This window comes from Cynocephalus volans, chromosome 6 (assembly GCF_027409185.1).
Source record: "Cynocephalus volans isolate mCynVol1 chromosome 6, mCynVol1.pri, whole genome shotgun sequence".
Taxonomy (NCBI): domain Eukaryota; kingdom Metazoa; phylum Chordata; class Mammalia; order Dermoptera; family Cynocephalidae; genus Cynocephalus; species Cynocephalus volans.
The window spans coordinates 54,435,474-54,462,295 of NC_084465.1; the positions used below are offsets into that span (position 1 = coordinate 54,435,474).

Consider the following 26,822-nt stretch of genomic DNA (forward strand, 5'->3'; position numbering starts at 1 on the left):
AGCACAGAAGGATGAAACAAGGAAGAAAGTTGACCCTGGTGCCCCCCTCCTTCTGTGTTCTCCACCGTCCCCACCTCTGGTTTCACCAGGGCTCCATTCCCTTCCCAGCTCCCTCTGGTTCCCATGGCCCTGAACGCCAGCCGACAGGGGTTTGCATTCTGAAAACCCTGGCGTGGCTGCCGGCGCTGGGCATGCTCAAACGCTCAGGACTGGCTTTATTTTTTTCCGGCTTCCAACTTTGGCAGCTTTCCCACCCCCACCCGAAGGTAGGGGCAGGAACGCACAGATCCCTCGGTGTGAGTAAACGGGAAGAAATTACCCCACTCCCATGGAGGGAATGGGGAAAGAAAGCGCGAGGGGCCAAAGCCACGTCCCCGCGGGGCAGTACCGCGCTCCGGGGAGATTCCAGGGGGAGCGCGTGGGGACGCCGCGACCTCGGGGTTGCGCCGCGCAGGGGTCGGCGGCCACGCGGACGGGTGGGCGACCGCGCGCGCGCGCCCCTCCGAGGGGCGCTGTCCGAGGGCACGTGCGCGGGCGGGCGGGCGCGCGCTCTGGGAGTGGTCGCGGGGTGGCGGGAGGGGCGGGCAGGGGCGGGGCCGCGGCGGCGCGCGGACGCCGAGCTCGGCTGGGCTGTGCGAGGCTGCGGCGAGGCCACCGGCGGGAGGGCGGCAGCCTCTGTACCCGGAGCTTCTCAACCCCAAACCCGGGACTCGGGGGCACTGAGCGGCGCCAGGAGCGGAGGCCGGCCGTGGGAAACAGCCGCCCGGCGCTGCTTGCTCCTTTGCAGACAGCGTTTCCCTCGACTCCGCTTCGGAAGTGTGGTGGGGGTGGTGTGGCCAACGTCGGGAGCTACTCGAAGGCCCGCATCGAGAGCGAGAATTCACCTGTGCTTGGCGGCGGCACCCGGGCGTGGAGGGAGCGGCGGCGAGCTCTCGCTCTCGGCACCATGGGCTGTACGCTGAGCGCCGAGGACAAGGCGGCGGTGGAGCGGAGTAAGATGATCGACCGCAACCTCCGCGAGGACGGCGAGAAGGCGGCGCGCGAGGTCAAGCTGCTGCTGCTCGGTAAGGGCGGCCGGGCGGGGCCCGGGGGTCGGGCGGGTGGGCGCGGCGCGGCGGACGCTGCGGGGCCCTCGGCGTGTTGAAAGCCGGAGGGAACGTGCAGCAGCGGCCGAGCAGGGTTTCCGAGCGAGAGCCGGGCTTGTGCGGTGCCGAGCCCCGGCGGGTCCTCCCCTCACGGGTCCCCGTCCTCCCTCCTCCCTGTCGGGGGCGAACTCCCCGCCGTGGGGCAGGCGCTTCACTTCTCTCGGATGCGCAGTGTGACCCCGGGAGAAGCCGAGGAGCGATTCGAGGGCGGGGGTCTCGTGCAAACCCTGTTCTTTGAAGTTTAGCTGTGCCTTGTAGAGATGAAAGGGCATTCGCCACCAGAAAATAAAAGCACGCTGCGCCCCCCCGCCCCTGAAAACCCTTCATACGAGGCGGTGTATCGCGGTTGTGGCTTTCCCATGCCGAGAGTGACACGTTTGGTGAAATCGGTGCACCTTTTGGGGGGTTGGGGGGCTTGAAATGTGTCTTTCCTGTTAACTTCCTGTGGCGACTCAGTAAGTGTTCAAGGAGCACTGGTTACGTGCACCGTTCTTAAGGAAATAGGCTGCGCTGGGTGCTGGATTTTTATTATTGTGGGGGCATGGAAACCACCAAAGTTGGGTACATTTGGTCCAGTAGTAGGTAAGGCAGACTCTCGAGTGGAAAAACCGCTGTCAGGGGTGCGAGAGGGTCACGCCGCCGGACAGCAGGATTCTCTCTCCGCTGCCGCGGTTTCCGATGAATGAGGTTTGCCAGGTACCCGCCAGGCTCCTTTTTGTTCTTAGCACTGTTTTCTTCGTGAAACGCTACGTGGAGGTCTTTTCCAGTTGTTTGAACGGGAGGAAAATCAAGAGTAAACCAGGGTTTTGAGGGAGGGGTATATTAGGAGAACATTCACAGCTTAAGAGTTTTAGATCTATGAGTTAGGATTTGCTTTTGTTCGCTTGTTTTTCCTTTCACACTTCATAGGTACTTAGGTAGAAAAGATTTATCAGAATCTTCATTTGAACCTCCAGCAATTGGCTTGTATTTGTGTAACAGTTATAATAAGAGAGAAACATTGTTCAAACCCGTTTTCAGTAAGCTTCTGTTTCGTTGGCTTAATCACTGCGGAAAAAATGGTGGGGTTTTTTCTCTATTACTAATAGGCGTAGAAGAGCAAACTTGGCATGACTGAAAGTAATAATGATCTGAGTCATTTTGTAAGTAAACTGTGAAATAACTTTGCATTTTAAAGACCTGGGTGGCTTTCTTCACCCTCCCGCCCCCAACATAAATCTTTCTCAGATAATACTGCTTACCTCAGTTTTTACATGATAAGAAATATTAATAATATTTTGACGAGGTCAGTGTATTTTTGGTATATTGAACGTAGAAGAAACAACTTGATACGGAACCGTGTAAGGAGCTCATGCTCCTCTTCTGAATTGAATGTGCTTGAGACAGAAAAGAAATAGAAGGAAGATTAAAAAGTTCTCTGCAGTTTCTGCACTCCTGCTCTGATACATTATATCAGTGTATTTCTGGGTGACTCCTAGATTGAGCCAAATATCCACCATGTTTAAAGAGATTGAAAAATGAATTCTTTGGCGTTGTTGTTTTGTCCTTTAATTAGATGACTATTAGAGAGATACGAACTAGGATAAAGGTCCCAAGAGTAGCCTTTTTGCTTGTATTCAGAAGAGATCAACGTTGCTTAAAACTTAGCACTACTTGCATTTTGGGGTGGATAGTTCTTTGTTGTGCAGGCTGTCTTGGACATTGTAGGATGTTTCCCAGCATCTTTGGCCTTTACCCATTAGAAGCTAGTAGTTGCCCCCCCAGTCTATGACCCTCAAAATTGTCTCCAGATATTGCCAAACGTCTACTGGGGGTAAAATTTAACCTTGGTTGAGATCCACTGTTGTAGATTAGCAATTAAATATAGTTGAATGTGTAGTATAGAACCAAAAGTAGAGTCTCTACAGCCATCTGTATTGAGTTATGAGAAAGATGTAGCATAGTCTTGATTTTCAGAAGAAATTTTGGAATTGTGATTTTTCCATACCAGAAACATTAGGAAGATTTCAAAATGATTTTTAAAAATCTTTAAGTGACTGAATTCCTTCAGCTGTCTTTTTTAGCACTGGTCTTTGCTTTTCCTGAGTATCTTCTGTCTGTGGAACTCCTGCCACATCCCTGTGTGTTGGCCCAGCCCTCCTCCTCATCCTTCTCCTCTGCTCCACTCTACCCTTTTGCCCAGAGTTCCAAAAACCCTGGGTCCTATAAACAGAAAGCTGGCTTACTTATTTCATAATTCTTAATTCTTGGGATGTTTGAAAGCATTTTTTTCCCTAATTTGACTTTAGCAGTGAATTGTGACCTTTGTTTCCTTTTTTGGGTGTTTAAAGCATATGTGTAAGCCCATCAATGAAATCATTCCATCTAAAACATGGAAACTGAATCAACTAGAAATGTAAGATGGTTTCTAGGTAATCTCTAGTGTCACTTCCATTTACATCCGGTCTTCTTCCTCTTCAATTATTTTGTTTTTCTCATCGTGTTTTTTTTTGTTTGTTTGTTTTTTGTTTTTCATTTAAGGCATAGTCTCTAAAGTACATTTAAGGCAGTGTATTAAATAGTTTATTGTATTGCATTTTTTCTCTTAAGGCACATATTGTATTTTTAGACATCTGGGCTGAAAGATTCAGGTATGAGACTTGCACATTATTAGTAAAGATTTTGCTACTGTGTGTCTAAAATATATGATTTAAATCAGAGGTATTTCACTATGCTATTTAGGAGCAGTGAATTAGGCCTTAAAAAAGAGAGGACCTAATCTAATCATTGACCTAAAGGAAATTATGTCAGTGTTTGAGTGGTTTAAGGTTTAAGACTTTTTGGTTTAGTTTTCAGGATTTAATATTAGAATAATAATCCTAAATGGCAAAACTTACTATAATAAAACGAATAATAATGATAGTTTTCTTTCTGTTATATATGGCTGTCACAGGGAATGTCATTTATCGTTATATCTTTGAGAATGTTACAATTTATCATTAGGCCTCGGCTGTTTTTTAGTAAGACTATAAGTCTAATATAAACTACTACTACTAGTACTTATTAAATATTATTCTGTTATGATTTTTGAAGATATAAGGAGTTAGACTATATAAAAGTGAAGTTTTCATGAGTTAATTGTCCCTAAATCATTTCACTCCAAAACTTTGAGCTTTATTCTCCTTCTCTCCACCTCACTATCCACCCACCCCCACAAACAGAGATCCACCCATATCTCCTTTTTTATTTGGTTTAAACATTACAGATTTGGGTGAAAATGAGGTGAAGGATTGGATCTCTTCTGTTCGTTGGATATTTTTCCATTGCCACCAGCAACCAGCTATTTGGGATGATCCACCACCATTAATCATTTTTACTCCCTTTGAACTTGCCCTATGACTTACCTAGTTGAGAAATTCTGGCATTGCAGGACTTTTGATTTTGCATTGCTCTAGCTATTTCCTTAGAAGTGGCTCAGGATCTTAGATGCCAAAAGCCCATTTCCTTGAATAAATAGACCTGGTATTTCAACACGGGTTGCGTGTTTTTCTCTCACTGGAATACCTTGTTTCAGCAGTTACTTTAATAGAAGCCTTTAATAGAATATAAAAGGATGTTTTGAAAGCACTGATTCTTCTGTTTTTCATTCTCATGTTCATAGTGAAGTCTTTCTCTGCCTCTGGTAGCCTAATTCCAGGAGACTGTCCTGCTTCTGGTCTTTCTCTCTAGCCTGTCCTTCTTACCATTGGTATCATGCTACTTCCTTGTTCAGAAACCTTTGTTGACTTCTCCATTGACTGCAGAATAAAACCTTTTTGATACTTGTCTTTCCTCTGTCCTTGTACCATTATCCTCAGGGCACCCACCCTCTCTAAACAGGCACAGTTGGGATATATTACAGAGTATTTGCACTTGGTTTCAAGTGTTGTTTAGTCTTAACACTATGATGGTTTCTTACTACTGTGAGCCCTTCAGGGGCAGAAGCTTTGTAAGTGATATTTGTATTCCTAACAACCTTTCTACTTTGTCATGTGTGAAGTGAGTTCTTAATTATCTCAAATTATTATTTTGCTGGAATATAAATCTTGTACCCTGCCAGTTTCAGTATGGATGGGAGTAAATAACTGCCCAAACAATGTAAGCAAGAAAGAAATGGTAAAGTATGTGATGACTAAAGTAAACGCATAATATCTAAAAGCAAATTGTTTGGTTTAAGATTTTTTCCATATCTATAAGCTTTTCACAGTCATTTGGTTATTTGATAAATTAGATAAATTAGAGAAAATGACAATGGACATTCATCAAAGGAGATCTGTTATGTTGCAGTTGTGGTGTTATTCCTTAATTTTTTATTTTTTATTTTTTGGTAAGGGTAAATCTCATGTTCTAATCTTTATTTTTGCCTCTTTGTATTATAAATAAAGAGCATAAGTCTTGTTAAATTTATCAATTGTGGGAAATATAATGCCTGTCTTGTAGGATTTAGTAGAAGATGTTATTTAAACCTGAAAAAGATTGCTGTAATTATTAAGCAAAAATTGGGTATGCAACCACAGTATTAATTTTTATTTTGTTTTGCATTTCTCATTGCCTTGGAAAATTCAAGATACAGCAGATTCAAGTGGGAGGACCTGAGTGTGTTGGTCACATTTCTAGGTCACATATTTCTTGGTCACATGTTCTGGCATGCAGTTACCCAGTGTGTACTACTCAGAGAATGACATTGGTGAAATTTAGATCCCAGATGGCATTTGAGCCTTATGAACGAAAGTCAGCTTTACCTAATCTTGTTGGGTTTAGGCCGCTTTCTGTCATGAATTGTTAAGTACTAATTAAAAACCTTAACAGAAATAGGGTTAAAATAATTTTAAAATAACTATCATTACCATAAACTTAGTGACTTAAAACAATGCGACATTTATTATCCTACAATTCTAGAGGTCAGAAGACTGAAAAGTATTTCCACTGGGCTAAAATCAGGATATCAGCAGGGCTTCTTTTCTTCTGGAGGTTAGGAGAATCTATTCCCTTGCTTTTTCCAACCTCTGTCTACGGGCTACCTGCTTTCACTGGCTCACGGTGCCTTTCTCCATCTTCAAAGCCAGCAGCATCCGGTGGAGTCTTTCTCTTGTGGCATCACTTTCCTGTCTCCCACTTTCACTTATAAGGACGTTTGTGATTACATTGATATCACCCACATAATCCAGGATAACAGCCCCATCTTAAGATTCTTAACTTAATCAAACCTGCAGAATTCCTTTTGCCATATAAGGTAACTTATTTACAGATTCCAGAGTTTGGAACATATGTATCTTTGGGAGCTGTTATTCTTCCTGTCACAGTTTGCCCTCTGGCTCCCAAAGATTGATATCTGTCCTGCATGAAAAATACATTTACCTTTCTCAGCATTTTCAAAAGTCTCAACCCGTTTAAGCACCAATTCAGATTCCAAAATCTTATCCAAAGCTCATGATCTAACTTAGGAATGGGTGAGATTCTGGGTATTACCCGTACTGAGACAAAATTCTTCTCTATTTGTGGACCACGAAACTAGAAAACAAGTTATCTACTTCCAGAATATAATGGTGGGACAGGCATAGGTTATCAGTCATAGACATTCTCATTCAGAAGGGAGAAAAATGGAAAGATAAAAGTAGTCATCAGTCTCAAGCACTTTCAAAACTCCATTTAGTTTCAAGGCCTGGGCATAGTCCTCTGTGACTCTGCTCTACCTTTTGGGCACCGGATTCTGCCCTTGGACTCATCCTTTCTTTCTAATGAAAAGTAGCACATGTTTGCAGCTGAGTAGCATTATCAGCCTGTTCCTTGCCTGTAGAATTATGATGGTCTGATAATATTATTTCATTTTGTACTTACTTCATTTCTTTTTTTCCTCTTGTACTTCACTATAACCCCAAGAAGGAAACAGGCCATACGTTCAACATGTTGCTTGGAAATCTACTCATTTCAGTATCCAAGTTCACAGCTTATAATGTCTGCTTTTCCACGTTAACTGCAAGACATAATTGAGCTAAGCTTTCTGCCTCTGTAAAGGATTCCTTTCCTCTAGTTTCTAATAATATCTTCCTCTTTTCCATTGAAGTCCTCATTAACAGCACATTTAAAGTTCATGTATCTATCAATAGTCTTTTCATGAGAATTTAGATATTTTCTAAGATATGTTTCTCTACCATGTTTCTCGCTTCCTTCTGAGCCCTCACTAGGAGAGACATTAACATTGTAATTCTACTGTGTCAAGGCAATCTAGGCTTTTTCCGTGCTCCTCATAATGCTTAAAATTCTTTCAGCCTCCGTCCATTGCCCAACTCCAAAGCCATTTCTACATTTTTAGGTGTTTGTTATAGCAACACCCCACTTACAGGTATCTTTATTGATGTCTCTTGCATAACTTTAGGGAATGCATGGTGATTGTAATTTTCTATTCTCCAATGCTTTGTAATTTGTGTAACTCTCATGGTAACACTAAAATCACCAGGTTCTAGCACTTTGTGTTGAACCCATGGTATTTTACTCAGGTCAAACTGAAAAAAACTTTTCTTTGTTTGCCTTCTCTTCAATTAAGTTTTTCCTGATCATCCAGTCTAAATTAGTCTTCCTTCCTCTCCCTTCTTAATTACACCATATTGAAATCATCTTATGCATTTACCTTTTTATTGTCTGTTGCCACTTTCTATGGGGTTGATTCCATCAGAGCATGAATCCCGTCGGACTTGTTTATAACCTGTTGGGATGTCACTTAGTAGCCTTTTCAGAAATGTTGGTTAAATGAATGAATAAATTATTGAACGTTAATTTTGACTAGAGCCCTTTAAAGGGAAAACTTTGATACATTTTTCTTGTGCTTTGTGCCATTCGAGTGAATTTTGGCTCAATGTATCTCCGTTTATCTTTTTTATATCTTGCTTGTTAGAGTAACTAAAACCTAAATTATTTCTAATACAACTCTAAAAATTAAATTATTTGGCAGACCAAATTCTTATTGTATGATCAGGAAAATATCATGACTCTTGGTAAATTAAGTGGTAGAGGGAGGTGTGATTTTTGTATTTGTATATCCTGGGCACTGTTTTCAGCAGTATTGTTTGTTGCGTTGCTTCATGTCAACTGCTTTCTTAAAATGCATACAGTAATACAACCAGGCATTTGATATAGCTCACAACTATATATATAACACAGTATGATGTGATTATGGGCAACGCTGGCTTTCAGGAGCCAGCAGGGTGCTCAGAAGCTCAACACCAGTCTTTATGCCTTGCCTGTCCTTATGTGGTGAGAATTATCATTGACATTTGTAAAGTGTGTTCTATGTTTTGGTGTCAGGTTATGCCCTTGGTTTACCAGTTGTTAAGAAAATTTACCGTCTACCTAGGGAAATAACATAAATACATAAAAATAATTCCTCATAATGGCAAATGAGGAAGAAGTAGAATAATAATAGATATTTGAGGAGGTGAGATTCAATGTTGGGGACTTCAATATTGATCTTGTGGGGTGGGGGTGAAGGTGATGGTATCATGCCTCTCAGAAATTACTGTGGTTATAAATCTTTCAGTTTCCTTTATGTAGTTCTGAGTGTATTATTTGATCCTGACTGTCTCCACACCCTGTGTGGTATAGAAACTTAAAATTTAGAAGAGACTTTGCTACCTATGAATTTAGTTTTCTTACATTCTCCGCATATAAGTAATTTATCTCTTCGAGGTTTATTTAGCTCTGTAGGGAGTCCAGGTAGGAAAAAGCAGTTGACTTAGAACTTTGAGGGTAAAATTTATCCCTTGAGACCTTGGGCAAATTATCCAAATTATTTAAGCTTCAGTTTTCTTTTATATAAAAGCATGATAATAAATTTATCTGCCTTGTAGGGCTGGGGACAAAGTAAGCTGATGTATCTGAAATACATAGAACAGTACATGGCATGTAAGTTCTTCATAAATATAAGCTGTTATTATAAATACTTTAGAGGCTCTCTGGGATCAGCCCTCCCTTGCAGTTTGATCCATTTATGGTCATAGACATTAAATCCTTCTGTTGGCTTTTCTTAGCCAAGGGTATGTATATAACAAAGACTTCAAGAAGTATAAAATCAATTTTAAGTACTACTTTCTGATCCCACCATAGATTCCTTATGGGATTTGGATTTCTGTTAACAGTCTCCTCCCTGGAACTGGACCAGGTAAATATCTGTGCCATGTTAAGAATTCATTTGACTTGATTCAAATGTGAATATGCCATTTCTCAGGGGAGTTTATGATTACTTCCCACAAAATTTAAAACCTTTCTGAAATTTTTTGTACTGTTGACTCAGAGATTCCTAATAAAACTCTAGAATACCATGAATTTACTTTTAGGAAAGGAGAAGCATCTCTTGAAAAGTGCTAGTAACCTTGAAATAGAAACAGTGAAGCATTAAATCTGTGATAGTATTTGTGCTTTTTAATAAATTGTAAAAGGAGTCCCTTAAAACTAAGTTGTCTGGAACTCCTCCTGTTTACCTAAGGCACAGTCTAGAATTTTTTCCAATAATTTATTTATCTAATCTGTATTATATATTTTTCTTGATTAGGCACATGCCTTTTATTTGACAGCCTTTTCTTGAAGCTCACTAATTTTGTTCTTCATGGTATTTACGAGGCATGGAATTTGTGAATAAACCTGCAGCGGAGATGAATATGATGTAGCAGGAGTTAGAAAACTGCCTTCATATGAGTTGATTCTGAAGTTGATCTGGTTTCAAGATTTTCATTTATGTCTGTACAGTTTAAAATTGGTCCACGTATGGTAGCTCACTGAGTTTTCACAAACTGAGCACATCAGTACAATCAGCAGTCAGATCAAGAAATGCATACACGGGGTGTGGGTTGTGATTATAAAAAGTGGTAACACTGGAACTAATGAGATAATGCTCCCCTAATTCAAGGCCAGCACTCTGCACTTGCCCCTGCCCATTTGTCCAGCACCTATTTCCATCCACCTGATTCTCTAGCATCTTCACACTGCTTTCAAGACTCTGGGTCCTGGTCCATATACATACTCAAGTCATGCGTAGCATTAAAAGTAATATAATGCAAACAAAACTGTTCATGCACCCCTTAAATACTTTTTAATCTCTCATTTTTTTCATCCAAACTTTTCAAAATATTAGGATGCAATCCTATTTTTACTTTTTCACTTTCCAGTGAAAAATTGCTTTTTACTTCGAATTATGGACTTTTTCATGGATATAGAAGTGCTGAGAAATAGAACAGACATTCATGTAACCATACTTATGTATATATATTTTTTAGAGATAACGTCTTGTACCTATTTTCTCTCTTCTCTCCTTCTGGAATTCACTTTATATGTAGTTTGGGCTTCTCATTCTATCTTCTATTTAACCTATCTCTGGTTTTTTATCTCTTTGTCTTTTTGTGCTATTTAATGTATCCTTTAGGTTCATTTTAATTTGTTCAGTAATAACATAATTTGCCTTTTAATGTATTAAGTTTTTAGTTTTAATGGTAACATTTCCATTTCTAGAAACTTTTTTAACCTTTCTTTTAAAAATTGTTTATTATTCTGTTTATTTTTTAGCTATTTTTTAGTCACTTTCATTATACCATAACTATTTTATAGTCTGTGAAAATTTATTATTTGAAGTTCTTGGAGTTCAGCTGTTTGTGATGTCTTGGCTGTATCTCATGGTAGTTTGTATCCTCTTGTAATTTTTCACTGTGAATGTGTATTAAGCAGCGCATTATCTATGTGAATCCTTTGGCCCCTGAGTTGGCTGTAATTTCCCTTTCATTCCCTGGGATAAGGGATGGAGAGGGCAGGTTTATTTCTAATTTACCTTAACACGATATGTCCAAAAGCCGAAGGTTATCATCTCTCACCTCTTATTCTACCACATTCTCCTTCTCCCTGTTTTCTCTTACATCGTGGCATCATCAATCCTTGACATCTCGTTTGCCTTCACACAGATAAGTCCAAAGCCCCATTTATTCTAAATATTTTACTCATTTTCTTGCCTCACATTTTTTGACCTCGCAACAATGAACTTATAGTTTCCCTTAAGAAAGTAGGGTGGGGGAGAGTCTCCTGCTGCTGTTCTGTGGATCCCCATGACATCCATGGTGTCACTGTCCCTGGTGTCCCACTCATTTCTTGTGTGCTAGCATCCACTGCTGAAGTATGAATATACTTAGTTCATCATCTCTAATTTTGGTCACAGCCAGGACCATCTCTCTTAATGTCTTGGCCCTACTTTGTCTCTTGAGGATACCGTGGCCCTTCCAGTCCCCGTTTTCCCCAGGCAGCCCTTTGTAGCAGAGCCAGTCTGTGATGGCCAGGCTCTTAGCTATCAGGAGTGCTCTGCCTTCTCCGGTCGTCTCAAGCAGGAGGAAAATAAAATGCTGTATCCATTCCCCGTGGGTGCCACAGTGCTGGGGAGATGCGCTCAGGTGTTCCCTCTGCTTAGCCACACTTCTCCGGACTGCTTGGATGTTTCTTATTCCAAATTGGCCCCTCTGCCTTTAGCAGTTTCTTCATTTTCTCTGACATACTGTTCACCTCTGTAACTTTGGCTGAGAGAGCAGATCAAAATAGAGGTCTAATTCTCTGCCTCTCTGATCCCTATCTTCCTTGTTGCTACAGATTGTCCTGTGGCTCCCAGTCTTGCAGGCTGTCCCATGGGATACCTCAGAAAGTAAGCCATGTACTCTTCCATTTCTGCCTGGGTGACATGAGTGTCTGCCTCTTCTCCCATGATTCATGTAAATTCAAAAGGTGAAAAAGCACATTCATAATTTTCAGCCTGTTTCTCCCATTACATTCTCTATTGTCCTGCTCTGAAGTTAGGGGTTTTTTTGTTTTTGTTCTTTCCCACAATTGTTCCTATTGTTCTTGCTGCACCACATGTGCTAACCTTATTTTTCTAGAGCCAATCTTCTTAAACTTAAACATGCATAGAAATAATCTGGAATCTTTTGAAATGCAGATTCTCATTCTGTAGGTCTGGGGTGGAGCCTGAGACTCTGTATTTCTCAAAAACTCCCAGGGGATGTCTTGTTGCTGATCCACAGTCCAGTCCATACTTTGAGAAGCAAAGTCCTAGTGGAGCTGACCAGCTGACTCTTTTGTTTATCCATTTCATAAGCATTTTGTAAGTCTTATCTGGTCTTTACCACATAACCTTATCAATCAAGTGTTTAAAATAGTGCCTCGCACAAAATAAGCACTCATTTTGTTTTATAAATTCACATATACACACAGACACACACACACATATATATTTATATATATTGACTGTCGCACTCAATATTTTTGTTGTTCTGTAATTAAACTTCTTCTGATGTTAATCCAGGACCTTGTTTTAGTAGTGCATTTTGAGAAAAATAAATTGATTTTATCTTACATGGAAACATGCACTTCCTGGGGACTGACCAAAAACTATAATTAGTGATAATGAATCTTCCGTGTATTTAGCAAGAACTTTTTAAAGTAGATTTCTTCTTTTGATGATATGATTATTCAGGTCAGGTTGAAAGTGTCCCCATAATAGTTTTTATGACTGTTTTCATTTGGCGATGTTCATGATGAAATTCTTTTCTCAGAAGGAAATAAAGGGTGGTTGCTGCTATGGATGAATGTTTCTGTCCTCCCCAAATTTACATGTTGAAACTCTAACCCCCAATATGATAGTATTTGGAGAAGGGGCATTTGGGAGGTAATTAGGGTTAAATTAGGTTATGAGGGTTGGGCCTTCATTAGGTGTTTAATACCCTTATAAAAAGTGAAGGACACACAGGAGCTTTCTGTGTGTGATGAGTGGCCACGTGAGGACATACCCAGGAGGAGGGCCATCCTGGGGCCCAAGAACATGACCATGCTGGCACTCTGGTTTTGGATTTCCAGAGCTGTAAGAAATAAATGTTTGTTGTGCAGCCACCCAGTCTATAGCATCCTGAACCGACCGAGACAGTTATAAATTCTGGTAAAGTTTGGACTTGAAATAAACGATTCTGCTATTTTTATATAACCTCAGCTCTCCTAATCTATAGGCATATACAACGTATTTACCATTACCTTTAAAAGGGAATTCTGGTCTTTAGAAACTACCCTTCACTTGAATATTTAGTGATAAAATAAGATTAAACAGATTAAACGTAGCGTTAAGTGTTCTGTAGCTTCTGCTTTCATCATAGTATCATTTGCTGGTTAGGCTTACTTGAAGTTAGTCATGACATCTGGTTCTTATGAAACGTGTTAATTCATTCAGCAGATATTTATAGACTGCCTACTCTATGGCACACGATTTCTAGATTTCTGAGAATGAAACAATCTTTGAGAAGCTGATATAAATTAAAGCAGAGAAAATATTCTTTAAACATTTTACCATTAGGTAAAACAATATGGTTATTTTGGCTTGTTTAGTTATAAGTGTTTAAAAAAGAAGGGTTCTGGGTTTTTTTCCTCTTCCATTTGTCTTAGTTTGCTCTTGTAATAGATCATCTTAACTTTGTTTTGGATGATTGCTCTTTATAGGTCAGGGTTGAATTTTATTACTTTTTGTCAAAAGCTATTCCAAAACTTTCAGAGCAAAGACTAAGCAATGAGCTCCACAGTAATTTATGCTGCGCACATGGTGGTGCTTGGAGTTTCAGAACTAATTTCCTGAAAAGTTTTCAACTGACAAATGTAGTCCATTGTAGACTTAGCAGTCACATCTGAAATAACATAAGCTCTAATTTAAAAAGTAACTGGTATAAAAGGAGTGATTCTGAAAAATATAAAACTTTTAATGAGATCTTAATAGTGGTTCCCTTTGGATAATCAGCAGGACTTATGCTTTATAATTCATAGCCTTGTATGGATTTTGAGTTGTATTTGGGTATATGTGGATATTTTTGTCCATCAATGAGCAAATGTTATTTTAAAAAAAAAAAAAAAAAAACTTTGAAAATTCAGGTACCTGAACAAATCTGTCAGATGAGCAACTTCATATTTTCTGAATATAAGTAAAAATTGCTGTGAGGAATTTTTAGAATAGGTCTGTATATATGAGGAAATAAGTTGAGAGCTGAACATTATTTTAGAATTGTATAGTAGTATCCTGGAAAAGATGTACCATAAAGGTATGTCTGTGTTTCTGAAAATTAAGATTAGGTATTAATATTTATGATAGTTTTAATCATTAAATGTTATGTGGATAAGTTTACAACTAATATAGCCAGCTTATTTGAAAGAACTTTTGAAGTTCTATAGAAATATATTTGAAGAAATATAGAAGTATAAGTTACTTGTCATGTATTTCCCATATATATAGTCTGTGATTGAAGAAGTGTTGGTTTTTAATAATGTATATATCATTTACATTTGTGGCATTTTCAAGGTTTAGTTTACTATAATTTAGTTTCTAAACTTGATATGTGAGTGCCTTAAATTGAAGTATTCAACTAGAGCACTTCTCTTATTTGTAGTAATCCTCTGAATATGTTTCTTTTACTAATAATGAATTATATGGTATAGATCCAAGATTGTTTCATATTTTAATGCAATCTCTTGTGATATCAGTATAAAGACTTTATAAAAGATGCATTCTGCAACTTTGTTGGTCATAAAATATTTATGAAGTGTTTTTCTTTTCTAGCTAACTCTGTCTCTCTGATCTTATATTTAATGCTTATATATCATTATCTTATAAGAATAAATTGGTATCAGTGCTGGTAGATATGGTAAATATTCGGCATGGTGTGTGAAGAAGACTTCTGATTTTAGGTAGGGCTCTTTAGGGGTAGGAAGAGAGACTCCTCAAGCTAGCTCTAACAAAGGAGGTGTTCCATAGAAGACTGTATGGCATGGCCAGGTAATTTCCATCCAACCTTCTGGTTTCCTTACTTCATGAGCTTTAAGCTCAGTTCACACCACTCACTGCCTCAAACTCTTAATTAGTTTTCCCAAAACAGACAAATCTGATCTGCCCATCTCTGCTTTTGCCCAGGCTGTGCAGTCTTAGGCCCTTGGCTGGTTAAGATTGAGCTGTGTTTTGGTTAGGCACTCCTCTGTGGTCCAGGCAGTGGTGGTCAGGAGTTACAGTGTAGAGTCACTGTACCCACTTCTCAGCAAAGCCAGGGAAAGGGCTGTCAGACTGTTTTTTAAAAAAAGCTTCTAAATCCTTCATATCTCCAGTATCAGAAAGTAGTGTTTTATTGTCTTTCAAACAGAGAAATAGCTTTTTATTAAGCTCTTCTAGCTATGATGACATATGTTAATTTTCTCTGATATGAGATATTACTAAGTAATATCTCAATGTAACTTGAATATCTTAAGTTATATGCAGAAGCAGTATTTTATTATAGGAAGAATATATAGGCATTGCTTTCTTTTTTTCTAGTATTTAATTTATTTTCAAATGCTGATACTCTAATTATAAAGTATTATGTGTATACTTTGTACGTTTAGGAAAAAATCACTTGAGGAAATTCCTTTTCTCTCTAAATTTTGAATAGCTGACATCATACTGTGCACTTTTTTTTTGGCTTAAGCATTTACCCATCATTAAACATTTTCTGTAAATCCCAAGTTTAGTGGCTACATAAAAATCCATTGTATAGACTGACCATAATTTTTTTAATCAGGCTAATGTTGACACTTGACATCTTCCTGTTTGACAATCATGTATTATCTTGTGGTAATCATATTTTATGTGTATTATTGCCTGTATTCCTGATTATTTCCTTAAATTACTGGATTAAAAATTTGAACTGATTTAAGGCTTCTGATGTGTATAGGTAGATTGCTTTCACCAAATATTCCAGTTTTTCCCGCTACAAGAAGTATGTGAGGCTGCTGTGTTTTATCTCACCCTCATCAGCATGGAATGTTCTTGTAATTATCTGTACTAAGTTGATGGGTAAAAATGGCTTGGCATTGTTACTTTAATCTGCAGTTTTGGAGTTGCCGAGGAGTAGTAAAAGGACTTTCTGTTTTAAAGAAGTTAATGTGGTCCATTTTGAGATTTGTCAGAACCTGTCCTGCAATACTTTGCATATTTTTATATTTTTCCCCACTTGTGAACGTCTCGATTTTGGTACTTTTTGACATAGAGAGCTTGTTTTATTTCAAGTTAAATGAGAAGATTTAGAATTGTTGAAATTGTTGGCCCATATAATTATTCCTTGAGTGGTTTTAAAAAGGCATTTTAAAATTCATTTAATTGTAAATGCCTGCAGGATGTATACAACCTAGAACTTTTTTCATCAGAAGTAGAGGAGAATTTTTTAAGAAAAAATGCAAACTATAGTAATTAATCAACACAAGATTGATTAATCTATGTTAACACTGAAGATATACGAATATGTACCATAAACAAAGTGGGGCATAAAGCATACCATATACCACCTGTTATCATAGAAGTGCAAGTTAAAATAAGATACCATTTCACATCTGCTAGAATCAGACAATACCAAATGTTGACTTGGACAACTTTAATACACTGTTGGTGGGAGCATCAGTTGGTAGAACCATTCTGGGTAAAGCTTTGTCAATATTTATTACAGATACATGTACTCTTGGACCCAGTAATCCCACTCCTAGGCATAGACTCCAGAGAAAGTATTGTACATGTACCAAGGAAAATATTTACTGCAACTTTGCTAGTAAGAGCAAAATTTGGAAATAACTAAATTATTCATCATCAGGGAAGATAAATATGTGAGCAGGAATGAATATATAAATGAGGGTGTGTATTAAAAATGAAGTACTATGTTACAACTATACAAATGAAATACTGCACAGAGAAAGTGAATGTATGATAAATCTTGATGACAGATTAAGTTAAATATGCAGTTTGAAAAATGACATACTCTCTGACTCATTCATATGAAATTTAAAAATTTTTAAACCTGTACAATTTATTTATACATACAGACATATGTAGGAAAAGTGTAAAGAAATGCAGGGAGAGGATAGACAGCAGCTTCACAGTGCTGGTTACTTCTGAGGAGGGACAGAGGGAAGTGGATCAGGAAGAGGCATGTGGGGTCCTATAATGTTTTCATTCTTAAGCTGGATGAGGGATACACAGATGTATATTATCTTATTTTCTAGATATTTTTGTATAACTAAAGTATTTCATAAGTAAAAAGAAATTTTGTTATTGTAGGCTATTCATGTCAATTTTGGCGTACTCTCTCCCCCTGCTTTTGCAACCGGTTAGTTCCTAGGTCTTGGTTACCTTCATTTGCATTGCTTGTCCATCATCCTCGTTTCTTTGTTTTCACACGTTGGTCTGTTGTAATGTCCTCCTACCTGGTCTTCCTACCTACATGCTTTCCACCCTTCAATCTATATTAATCCTCCTGAATGACAGCTTTGATCTTATCGGTAACTGCTCAGAAGTCTTCAGTATTTCTGACTATTTACAGGTATTGCCCTGCCCAGTTTATTAGCATGGTATTTGAGAGCTTCTGTGTTGTGGCTTTCCATATTCTCATGATTATCTCTTGCTGCTCTCTGAGCACTACCTATGTTTTCCTGTCCTAATACCCTTTCTTATGCTGTTCCTCTTTCCACCCTTATCTGTTTCCAGTCCTAACTGTGTATGTTCATGAACAGAGTTTGGGACAGATTTTTTTCAAAATTGAATAATATCTGGATCCTTAATAAAACAATTCTTGTGGATTCCTAATATTGATATTAAATGTGTTCCGGTATCATTTAGATATATACAATTATACAAACATACAAGTTAGATATAAAAATCATGTCTCACTCCTAGGTAACCACAAAGCCAAAAAAACTACACGGAAAACTAATACAGTTCTCATTAACATTACTTATTCTGTGCTGGTCGTGATGTCAATCAGGTATGAACTACTTTTGCATTTGAAATGCCTACTACCAGATGCCACAAGATGTCTCAATTCTCCCCTCCCCTTTCTCTAATTGCAAAACCTGCATTCCTGGCTGCTCCCACAGTTCAGTGGAATAAATGCCTCAATGAGACATCATCTGTGGTATCATGAGTCATAAGGCTCAACAGTGTTCCTACCAAGTGCCTGCTTTTATACATGAAAAATATGTATATATATCTGCACCTAACTTCAAATTGCCTAAGTGCAGATAAACATTCAGTAAATATTAAGTTAGCTATGGGCTGTGTCAAAGGTTGTGTGGATCCAAACATGCACCAAACCTGGAACCTACCCTTACAGAGTTTAGTGGCAAAAGAAAATAAATGAAACATTATTTACAGCAGGGATAAATGCTGGGGAGTGGGATTTAAATTTGTTTAGGGAGCCACCTGAATTTCAGGTTCAGAGCTGTTAACTACTTAGCCCTTTTGCTGTTAAAGTTAAGTACATGAGCAAGAATATGAGGTCGATGTGTTTATTTTGAGTTGGTTTCTCTGTTTTTATACTTATGTTCTCCTTTCATTGCCTCTTCTTGTTTCTTTTCATGGACCCTATTTCCTTCTGTTTTCTAGAACTAAGATAGATAGTATTAATCCCATGTTACAAAGCAGGAAATTGAGGCTTTGACGGGTAAGTAATTTTCCCATGGACATATACAGCTAGTAAGTAGCTAGTCTGATTTCTGGCTCTTAACATACTGCCTCTTAGTACTTTCTTATGCTTGAATCTATAGTACGCTTCTATCCTTATGTTTTTTTTCATGTGGACATTTGCAATTGTGAAATGAAAGGGTGTTTTCCCGCTCATTAGGGGGACAGGTAAAAAGGGAATGTTTAAGGAAATGTTTGAATAAAATAATTACTAAGGAAATGTTTGTTGAATAAATTAACAGTTGCAGCTTATGTTGAAAGAATTAATTAACAACTATAACTTATAATACCAATATTAACTGATATACTTAATCAGGTGTTTTAAAAGGGAGACTAAATCTATACTAAATGTATGTATCGTATATATATAGTACATTAAAATAGTGTCAGTGTTTTTTTTTTTTTTTTTTTTAAGTGAGTAAGAGAAACCAAGTTCATGATATTATCTGGGGTTACTATGGATTCAGTTTCATCTCTTCTGTCTTCAATATCTAGGGCTAAAGTATTACAAATGAATAGTGAAAATGTATTTTTTAAAAAACCTGAGGCAATTTAATATCCTGAATCTTTGAAGAGAAAGTTAATTATATTAAGTATACTATATATGCCATAGGAAGTATGGTGTGTAGACTCCTATTTTAGAAAGTTTTTTTTTTTCTTTTTTAACACCAGTGACTTTCCCATTAACCATGGTAACTAAAATAGTGAACTTGTGAGAATATACAATAATGTAAAAATATCCCTGTCATTGACAGGCTGGCGTGATGGTGTTGGAGACTCCAATAGGGCAGATTAAATTAATTGAGTTTGTTATCTTAAGGTAGTCTTCAAGAAAGATCGAAGTATTCTTTTTAACTTTGTACTCTTGTTTTCCTTTGATATAACCTTATATAGTTTCACATCTCTGATTTAAAATTTTGGTTGGGAAATGTATATTTTAAAAATGAATAAGGTGTAGTTAATGCTTACATTTTTCTAATAACTTTTTAAGTGTGTTTGAATGTTGATTTGACTAATAATCAAATTGAAATTAAAACCATTTCCAGTTCTGGAAATTAACCAGGAATATATTGGGGGTATTTTTTCTCTGATACGGAAAGAGAAAAATAGTGAAATGATGAATGAACAAGTCAGATGGTTGGGACAGGATGCTACTCCCATCTAAATTGCTAAAATAGTGTAGATATACAAACGAGTGTTTCTGGTCAGGTTTTTTTATTATTGAAACATTTTGATTGTACCTTTTAGGTGGTACAGAGTAATATTTCAATACATGTATACAGAACATGTATAATCAGGCTAATTAGCATATTCATCATTGCAAAACTTAATTTTGAGGGATTATATTAGTTAATGACATCAGCATTCTGAAACATGGCCCTAGATACTTTTCTCCAAAGCAGTCAAGAAGAGATATACATATATATCCTTTGTGCCATGGTCAAAGAGAGGAAAACATTTTAGTGAACAGAAAGCAATACTTTTTTTTTTCTTGCATTTAGGAGATTGCTTAGTTTTCCCAATCTTACTCTAATCTTACTCTTACCTTCTGTGATTTCTATTTTGTTTCCTTCAATATAACTCCTAGAAATATTTCAGACAGCCAGTTTACGTAAGTTTCTATGGAAATCAAGCTATTATATAGTCACCGAAGTGATTTTTCAGGAAAGAAATAGAAGGATGCATCTTTATTTCAATTGTTATTTTTATGGTTGTAATGTCTGTGTTTAATTGAATTCTGGGTTGTAAATATTTTGTTAAGGGTGTATTTTAAGCCTCTGTGTGAATTTGGTGAGATTTGTATTGATGCAGTTATGGAAAACTACAATTGAAGTTGGTGCACAGGGACTTCAGAAATAAAGCCCTATTATTCCCCAAGTTCTTGGGGGTCTGCCCTGGAAAGTGTGGTAGAGGTGGGATGACAGTGTGATTCTCTGAACACTGTATATACATTAATTTCCAAACTCAAGTTAACTGGGACTTTCAGTTTTTATTTGGGTGTTTCTTACATAAAACAAGCTTCTAGGATAGTTTTGATTCTTTACTAGAGAAACTTTAAGTACGTAGTTGACAAATGATACAGTTCAGTTATTGCATCAGTTTTTAGGGTTGGTTTTCTTTACCTGTGTTAAAGGAAATGATTACATTTTACATTTAAGAGAAAGCTGTATCATTTGAAAATAGTATTTTTCCTGAGTTGCAAGAATGTAGAAAGATTTCAGTTATTATGACTGGAACTTTTGGGCTCAGCAATAGCTTTCTGGGCTGTGTTCCAGAATCTCATGAGGGGTACAATTGCGAAAGACTTGGATTTACAATTTACTAGGTTAGACATATTTTTAAAATTTCTGTAAGTCTGGGTTCATCTCTAATGAGATATATTACAGCAGGAAAGATACCTTTTACATACTACAGAAAAAGTAAAATAACATGTTGGTTATTCTTTATTTCATTTTAGCCTGTTTTTGAATTTATTGTTAAATGTATTGTTTATGCTATAAATGTTGTATATCTGAAATGCAGAGATTTTTTCATAATTATTGACTCAATATGTGGGATTGTGCAACTTTTGAATTATTGAGCTTTTCTTGGTAAAATGAAAAGTTTAATGCTTTTTTATAAAGTCTCTTTACGTAAATAAAGATAAAACATTCTGAGTTGATTTTAATCAAACACATGAATTATTTTGTTTTTTGGGGTATTTTAATCATAATTGTACTGTTTTTCTTACATAAAAAGTAAAATTTCCTTTGATATATTTTCAATTTCAAATAATTTCTAATTTTGTATTTCAGATAATACATGTGTAAATGCATAAAAAATGGTTTTTTTTTTGGTGTGTGCAAAGTCTGTAATTAAGGGTTGTAGTGATTCAGAGTTCACTTGTTAGAGATTTTGTTTTTATTTATTCTGAAATCACATGATTTCATTGAGATGAAACAAAAACTCCTATGTGCTTATCTTCTTTAAATATATTTTATGTAGTCTAGTTTTCAAGATTTTGTACTCTTAGTCATTAAGGTGTCAAAGTCAGTGAGTAGGCTGGTGTCTTTAGTATTAAAGATCAGTGATTATAATTGAGGTTTTGAAATTTTAAGTAGCAGTGGAATTCCAGTAGGAATGATAGCATAATCACTGAGCAGACTATTAGAAAGCTAATGTACATATCAGTAGGCAAGTCTGCCTCTCTTCCCTATGACCTTAAAATAAAGTTGTTGGAGAGGGCTTTAATTGTCTCAGGAATCTGTATTTATTTTCATAATCTTCCCAAACAATTTCCCCTGTCTTAAAAAAATACTGTATTCATTAAGCATTTATTGTGTGCTTATCATGTACAATGTGTCCCCTTAGAAGAAGTGAAAGAAAACAAGGAAAGAGAAGATTGTTGTACTCAGGATCTAGCAGTGAGTGAGAGATTTAAGATATCCTTCTGGAAGGTGAAACAAATCCTCAAGTATATGCTATATGTCCACTTGTTATAAAGGATGGTTTTTGAGTATTGAAATGAAATAATTGCTTTTTAATTTCATAACTTATTTTCAACAGACTTTATTGTTTTGAGCAGTTTTAGGTTCACAGAAATACTGAGGAGAAGGTCCAGATATTTCCCATATATTTCCCCTCCTCAAACTGGACACACACATAGCCTCCCCCCATTATCGACATTCCCCACCAGAACGGTTCATTTGTTATGGTCGATGAGCCTGCAGTGACACATCATTATCATTCAAAGTTTGTAGATTACATTGAGGTTCACCCTTGGTGGTGTATATTCTATGGATTTGGATAAATGTATAATGACATCATACACCACCATTGTAGAATCACACTGCCCTAAAAATCCTCTGTGCTCCTCCTATTTATCTCACCTAACGCTTGGCAACCACTGATCTTTTTTACTTTCTTCTTAATTTTGCCTTTTCCAGAATGTTATATAGTTGTAATCATGCAGTATGTAGGCTTTTTGGATGGGCTTCTTTTGCTTAGTAATATGTATTTAAGGCTCCTTCATGTCTGTTCTTGGCTTGATAACTCATTTCTTTTTAGCACTGAATAATATTTCATTGTCTGGATGTAGCACAGTTTATCCATTCACCTACTGAAGGACATCTTGGTTGCTTCCAGGTTGTGGCAATTATGAATAAAGCTGCTATAAACATCTGTATGCATCTGTATGCACATGTTTTCATTTCCTTTGGGTAAATACCAAGGAGTGTGATTGCTGGATTGTATAGTAAGAGTATGTTTAGTTTTCTAAGAAACTGCCAAACTGTTTTCCAAAGTGGATGTACCATTTTGCATTCCCCCCAGCAATGAATAAGAGTTCCTTTGCTCCACATTCTCACCAGCATTTGGGGTTGTCAGTGTTCTGGATTTTGGCCATTCTAACAGGTAGGTAGTGGTATCTCATTGTTGTTTTAATTTGCATTTCCCTGATGACATATGAGGTAGACATCTTTTCATGTGCTTATTTGCCATCTGTGTATCTTCTTTGGTGAGGCATCTGTTAAGATCTTTGGCCCATTTTGTTAATTAGGTTGTTTATTAATTGTTGAGTTTTAAGAGTTCTTTGTATATTTTGTGTTTGCTTAAGATTATTATTTTTTAAATTGACAAAAATTTGTATATTTTGGATAACAGTCCTTTAACAGTATGTCTTTGCAAATATTTTTTTCCCAGTCTGGCTTTTCATTCTCTTGACAGAGAAGAATATTTTAATGAAGTCCAACTTATCAATTTTTTCTTTCATGCATCTTGCCTTCAGTGTTGTATCTAAAAAGTCACTGCCAAACCCTGCATCTTCTAGATTTTCTCCTGTTATCTTTTAGGAGTTTTATAGTTTGAATTTTACATTTAGATCTACAATCCATTTGAGTTAAGTTTTGTGAAGGATGGATTCAGTTTCTTGCATGTGGATTTCTAGTTTTAGCACCATTTGTTGAAAAGACTATCTTTTCTCCATTGTATTGTCTTTGCTCCTTTGTCAAAGATCACGTATTTATATTTATGTGGGTTTATTTTGGGTTCTCTGTTCTTATCCATTGATCTACCTGTCTGTCCTTTCACCAGTACCACACTGTCTTAATTACTATAGCTTTACAGTGTCTTAAGGACAGATAGTCCAGTTTTGTTCTCCTGCAATATTGTGTTGGCAACTCTGGATCTTTTGCCTCTTGATATAAACTTTAGAGTCAGTTTGTTGATATTCACAAAATAACTTGCTCGCTAATTCCATAATTCTTAATGAGATAGTTGTTGTTTAATCAATATGCTAATATTTAACAGTATTTCTCTATGTTTATTAAATTCTGTTTTTTTCTAAAGGGTGACCTTTAGATAAAAAGCCACAGTACAAATGGCAAAATACTATTTTCTCAATTTGCACTGAGCTACCTCTTGCCAGCCTCAGGAAATACATCCCTTTTCAAATTCCATCCTGGGATTTGGCAGGGAGGATCTCTGAGCTGTAATCGTTGAGTTAGGGCTCTTGGTTTCCACGTGGACTCTGTCATTTTCCTCCTCCCTTGCTATGGTTCATAGTGGTGATGATGTCTTCTAAAGCTGTTGAGGTTAGGGGTGGTGTAGTTTCTGCCACTGCCCACTGTAGACACACTGAGACCGCTGGTGCCCAGGCTTGAGTTTGCCATTTTTGTCTTGTAGCCTTGCGAAGTCCCTTGTGATGTTCTCCTTGCCAAGCTGAGAGTTGCAGAATAAGTAAATAAATCTTGTGTTGCTGTGCCTTGTGCATTCACAGTCCCACAGAGACTTTTGAGAAATAGTTCTTTTTAGATTTCACTTGCTTTCTTATTGCAGTACCCTTGTGCCCTGTTCTGGTTCTAGTTCCGATAGTCTGGGCTGAGTGACACCACACCCAGAACATAGTTCAGAGGTTGGCCCTTTGTTTTTGAGCCAGACTCTAAGGATTGACACCCACCCCACTCTCCCGTCCTTTCTCCTAAGATATGTCTAGAAAAGCTTAATTCAGCACAGGTTCAAGTAGTATACTTAGCCCATAGAAGGCACTTTAAACATTTCTATTTACTGTCATCTTTTTCAGCAAAATGCTAACATTTTAAAATACTCTTTTTTTTTGTTAGGTTGGTGTAGAATATTTAGTTGTGGTTATTTCCAGGGAGATTTTCTTCATATCACTTTTCTGTGCTAAAAGAGCCTAGTAGTATTCAAGCAGGCAGAATATAGTTTGAATCTCCACTTCCTCACTAACTGGTGGGGTGATCGTGACACATTACTAAATTTCTGGGGATTCAATCTCCTCACCTGTGTAATTGGCAGAAATCACCAGTCTCATAGGGATTGTACCGGGATTAGAGATATGTATTGAGTGCTGGGCACATGCTATATGCTCACCATGTGGTACTAATGTTGATCTTTCTGAGTTGGTTGGATCACTCATTAATCATCAGTCAGTAAATTTCTTGTTACTTTGCTTTATAGATCTGTGCTTAGAGGCAGCCCGATTGCAAATCAATTCCCTTAAGCCTCTCTGGGAAGATGACTGCTTCTCCTTTAAATGATCACACCAACACCCCACAAGTGACTTTTGCATACTGTATAGATAGCCTCCCTTAAGTGAGGTCATTGAAGACAGTTTCCCTTTCAAAATTGAGAGCAACACAGAACTGTTTTCATATAATGTGAGCATGCAACAGTTAGCAGAGTGTAGATTAAAAGAAACGATATCCTCCAGAGCCTAGCTTCTATTTAAGTCCTCTGGACCTCAGTTTTGTTGTTAGGAAAAATGGGAGGAATGAACTTTTCTGTGTTGAAAATAAATTTGTTATTATTAAGACAAGATCTGCTGTGCTCAACTTTGCATTTTAGACAGGTGGTTTGAATATAACTAGAGTATTATGGTATTTCCATCATGGAATAAGCAAGTGTCTAGGAGAAATTTAGTATAAATCAGAGTTTGGAAGTTAACCAGACAGTTTTTAGCTCCTTTTGGTTGTGGCCTTCAAAGATTTTCTTTGCATTTAAAAAATGAAACTTGGGATATCCATTTACAAGTCAAGTCTTCATTTTAAGCTATTTGCCAATGTAGTGATTTTATCAGTTATAAGTTTTAAGAAGAAGAATATTACATTGAATTTTTACAGCAGTCATATTCTTCAGAGCAATGTGAAAATGTGATTAAGGAAGATATTTTAGAAAAATAGTTTGATTATTTCCTAAGGAAGACAGGAAGTGTATTTTTTATATTCTTTCCATTTAGTAATAATTCTAATTTAAAAAAAAAAATTCTTGTAACGAGAATTATATTAAGTGAAATGAGTCAGGCACAGAAAGAGAAATACCACATGTTCTCACTTATTGGTGGGAGCTAAAAATGAATATATAAATTCACACACACACACACAAAAATCCGGGGGTGGGGGGGGGGGAGAAGATATAACAACCACAATTACTTGAAGTTGATACAACAAGCAAACAGAAAGGACATTGTTGTGGGGGAGGGAGGAGAGGGAGGAGAGAGGGAGGTTTTGGTAAGGGGCAACAATAGGAGGTTTTGGTAAGGGGCAACAATAATCAACCACAATGTATATCGACAAAATAAAATTAAAAAAAAAATTCTTGTAACTAATGTAAAAGTCAATAATGTGTACTATATCACCTTTCACTCTTGTCCAGAACACAGAACTTCCACAAATCAGTAAAGTGCCTTTCTAGTTAATTACATCTAAGAAGTGTTGAGTTAAAGAAAGTTAACAGAGTTTTCAAATGTGGTGCTCCAGTTAGGTGTTGTTTTACTGGTCAGGTACGTACATCAGGTACTTCTGAGAAATTGTAGCTATGTTATGAAGGCTCAAACTTATTTCCTTGGAGATTAGTCTGTGTTGAGAAGGAAATTAGATCTTAAATCAGCAACAGTAGGTTGTTTTGAGAAGTATTTGAGAAGTTAATTGAGTACAGCTTTGGTGATTAAAGAGAAATCTGTGAGAAGATGTTGATTTAGAAAATGAGAATTTAAGAATGTTGAGTATTTATTACTGGGCATGCTAGTGAAATTTTCCACTCCTTAATTATGTTTGTGTCAACAAGAAAGAATTTCTTTAAATGTCATATATTTTTAGAGGTTCATTATGGCTCTGCAACATAAACACTCTGAGTTCTTG

At 37.2% G+C, this 26,822-nt stretch overlaps 1 protein-coding gene across 2 annotated transcripts in view; it reads left to right on the top strand.

The window, feature by feature from the left end:
* The first annotated feature begins 271 nt into the window (after positions 1-271).
* The window catches only part of GNAI1 (G protein subunit alpha i1), a 79,861-nt gene continuing 53,310 nt past the window's right edge, over positions 272-26,822 (top strand). Inside the window, exons 1-2 of one of the 2 annotated variants that reach the window (XM_063098766.1) lie at positions 272-296; positions 788-1,064. In XM_063098766.1, coding sequence (XP_062954836.1) covers positions 947-1,064 — 118 coding nt within the window. In that variant the 5' untranslated portion in view covers positions 272-296; positions 788-946. Of the gene's footprint in view, positions 297-641; positions 1,065-26,822 lie in introns of those variants that run through there. The other variant, XM_063098764.1, reaches the window with a different exon arrangement.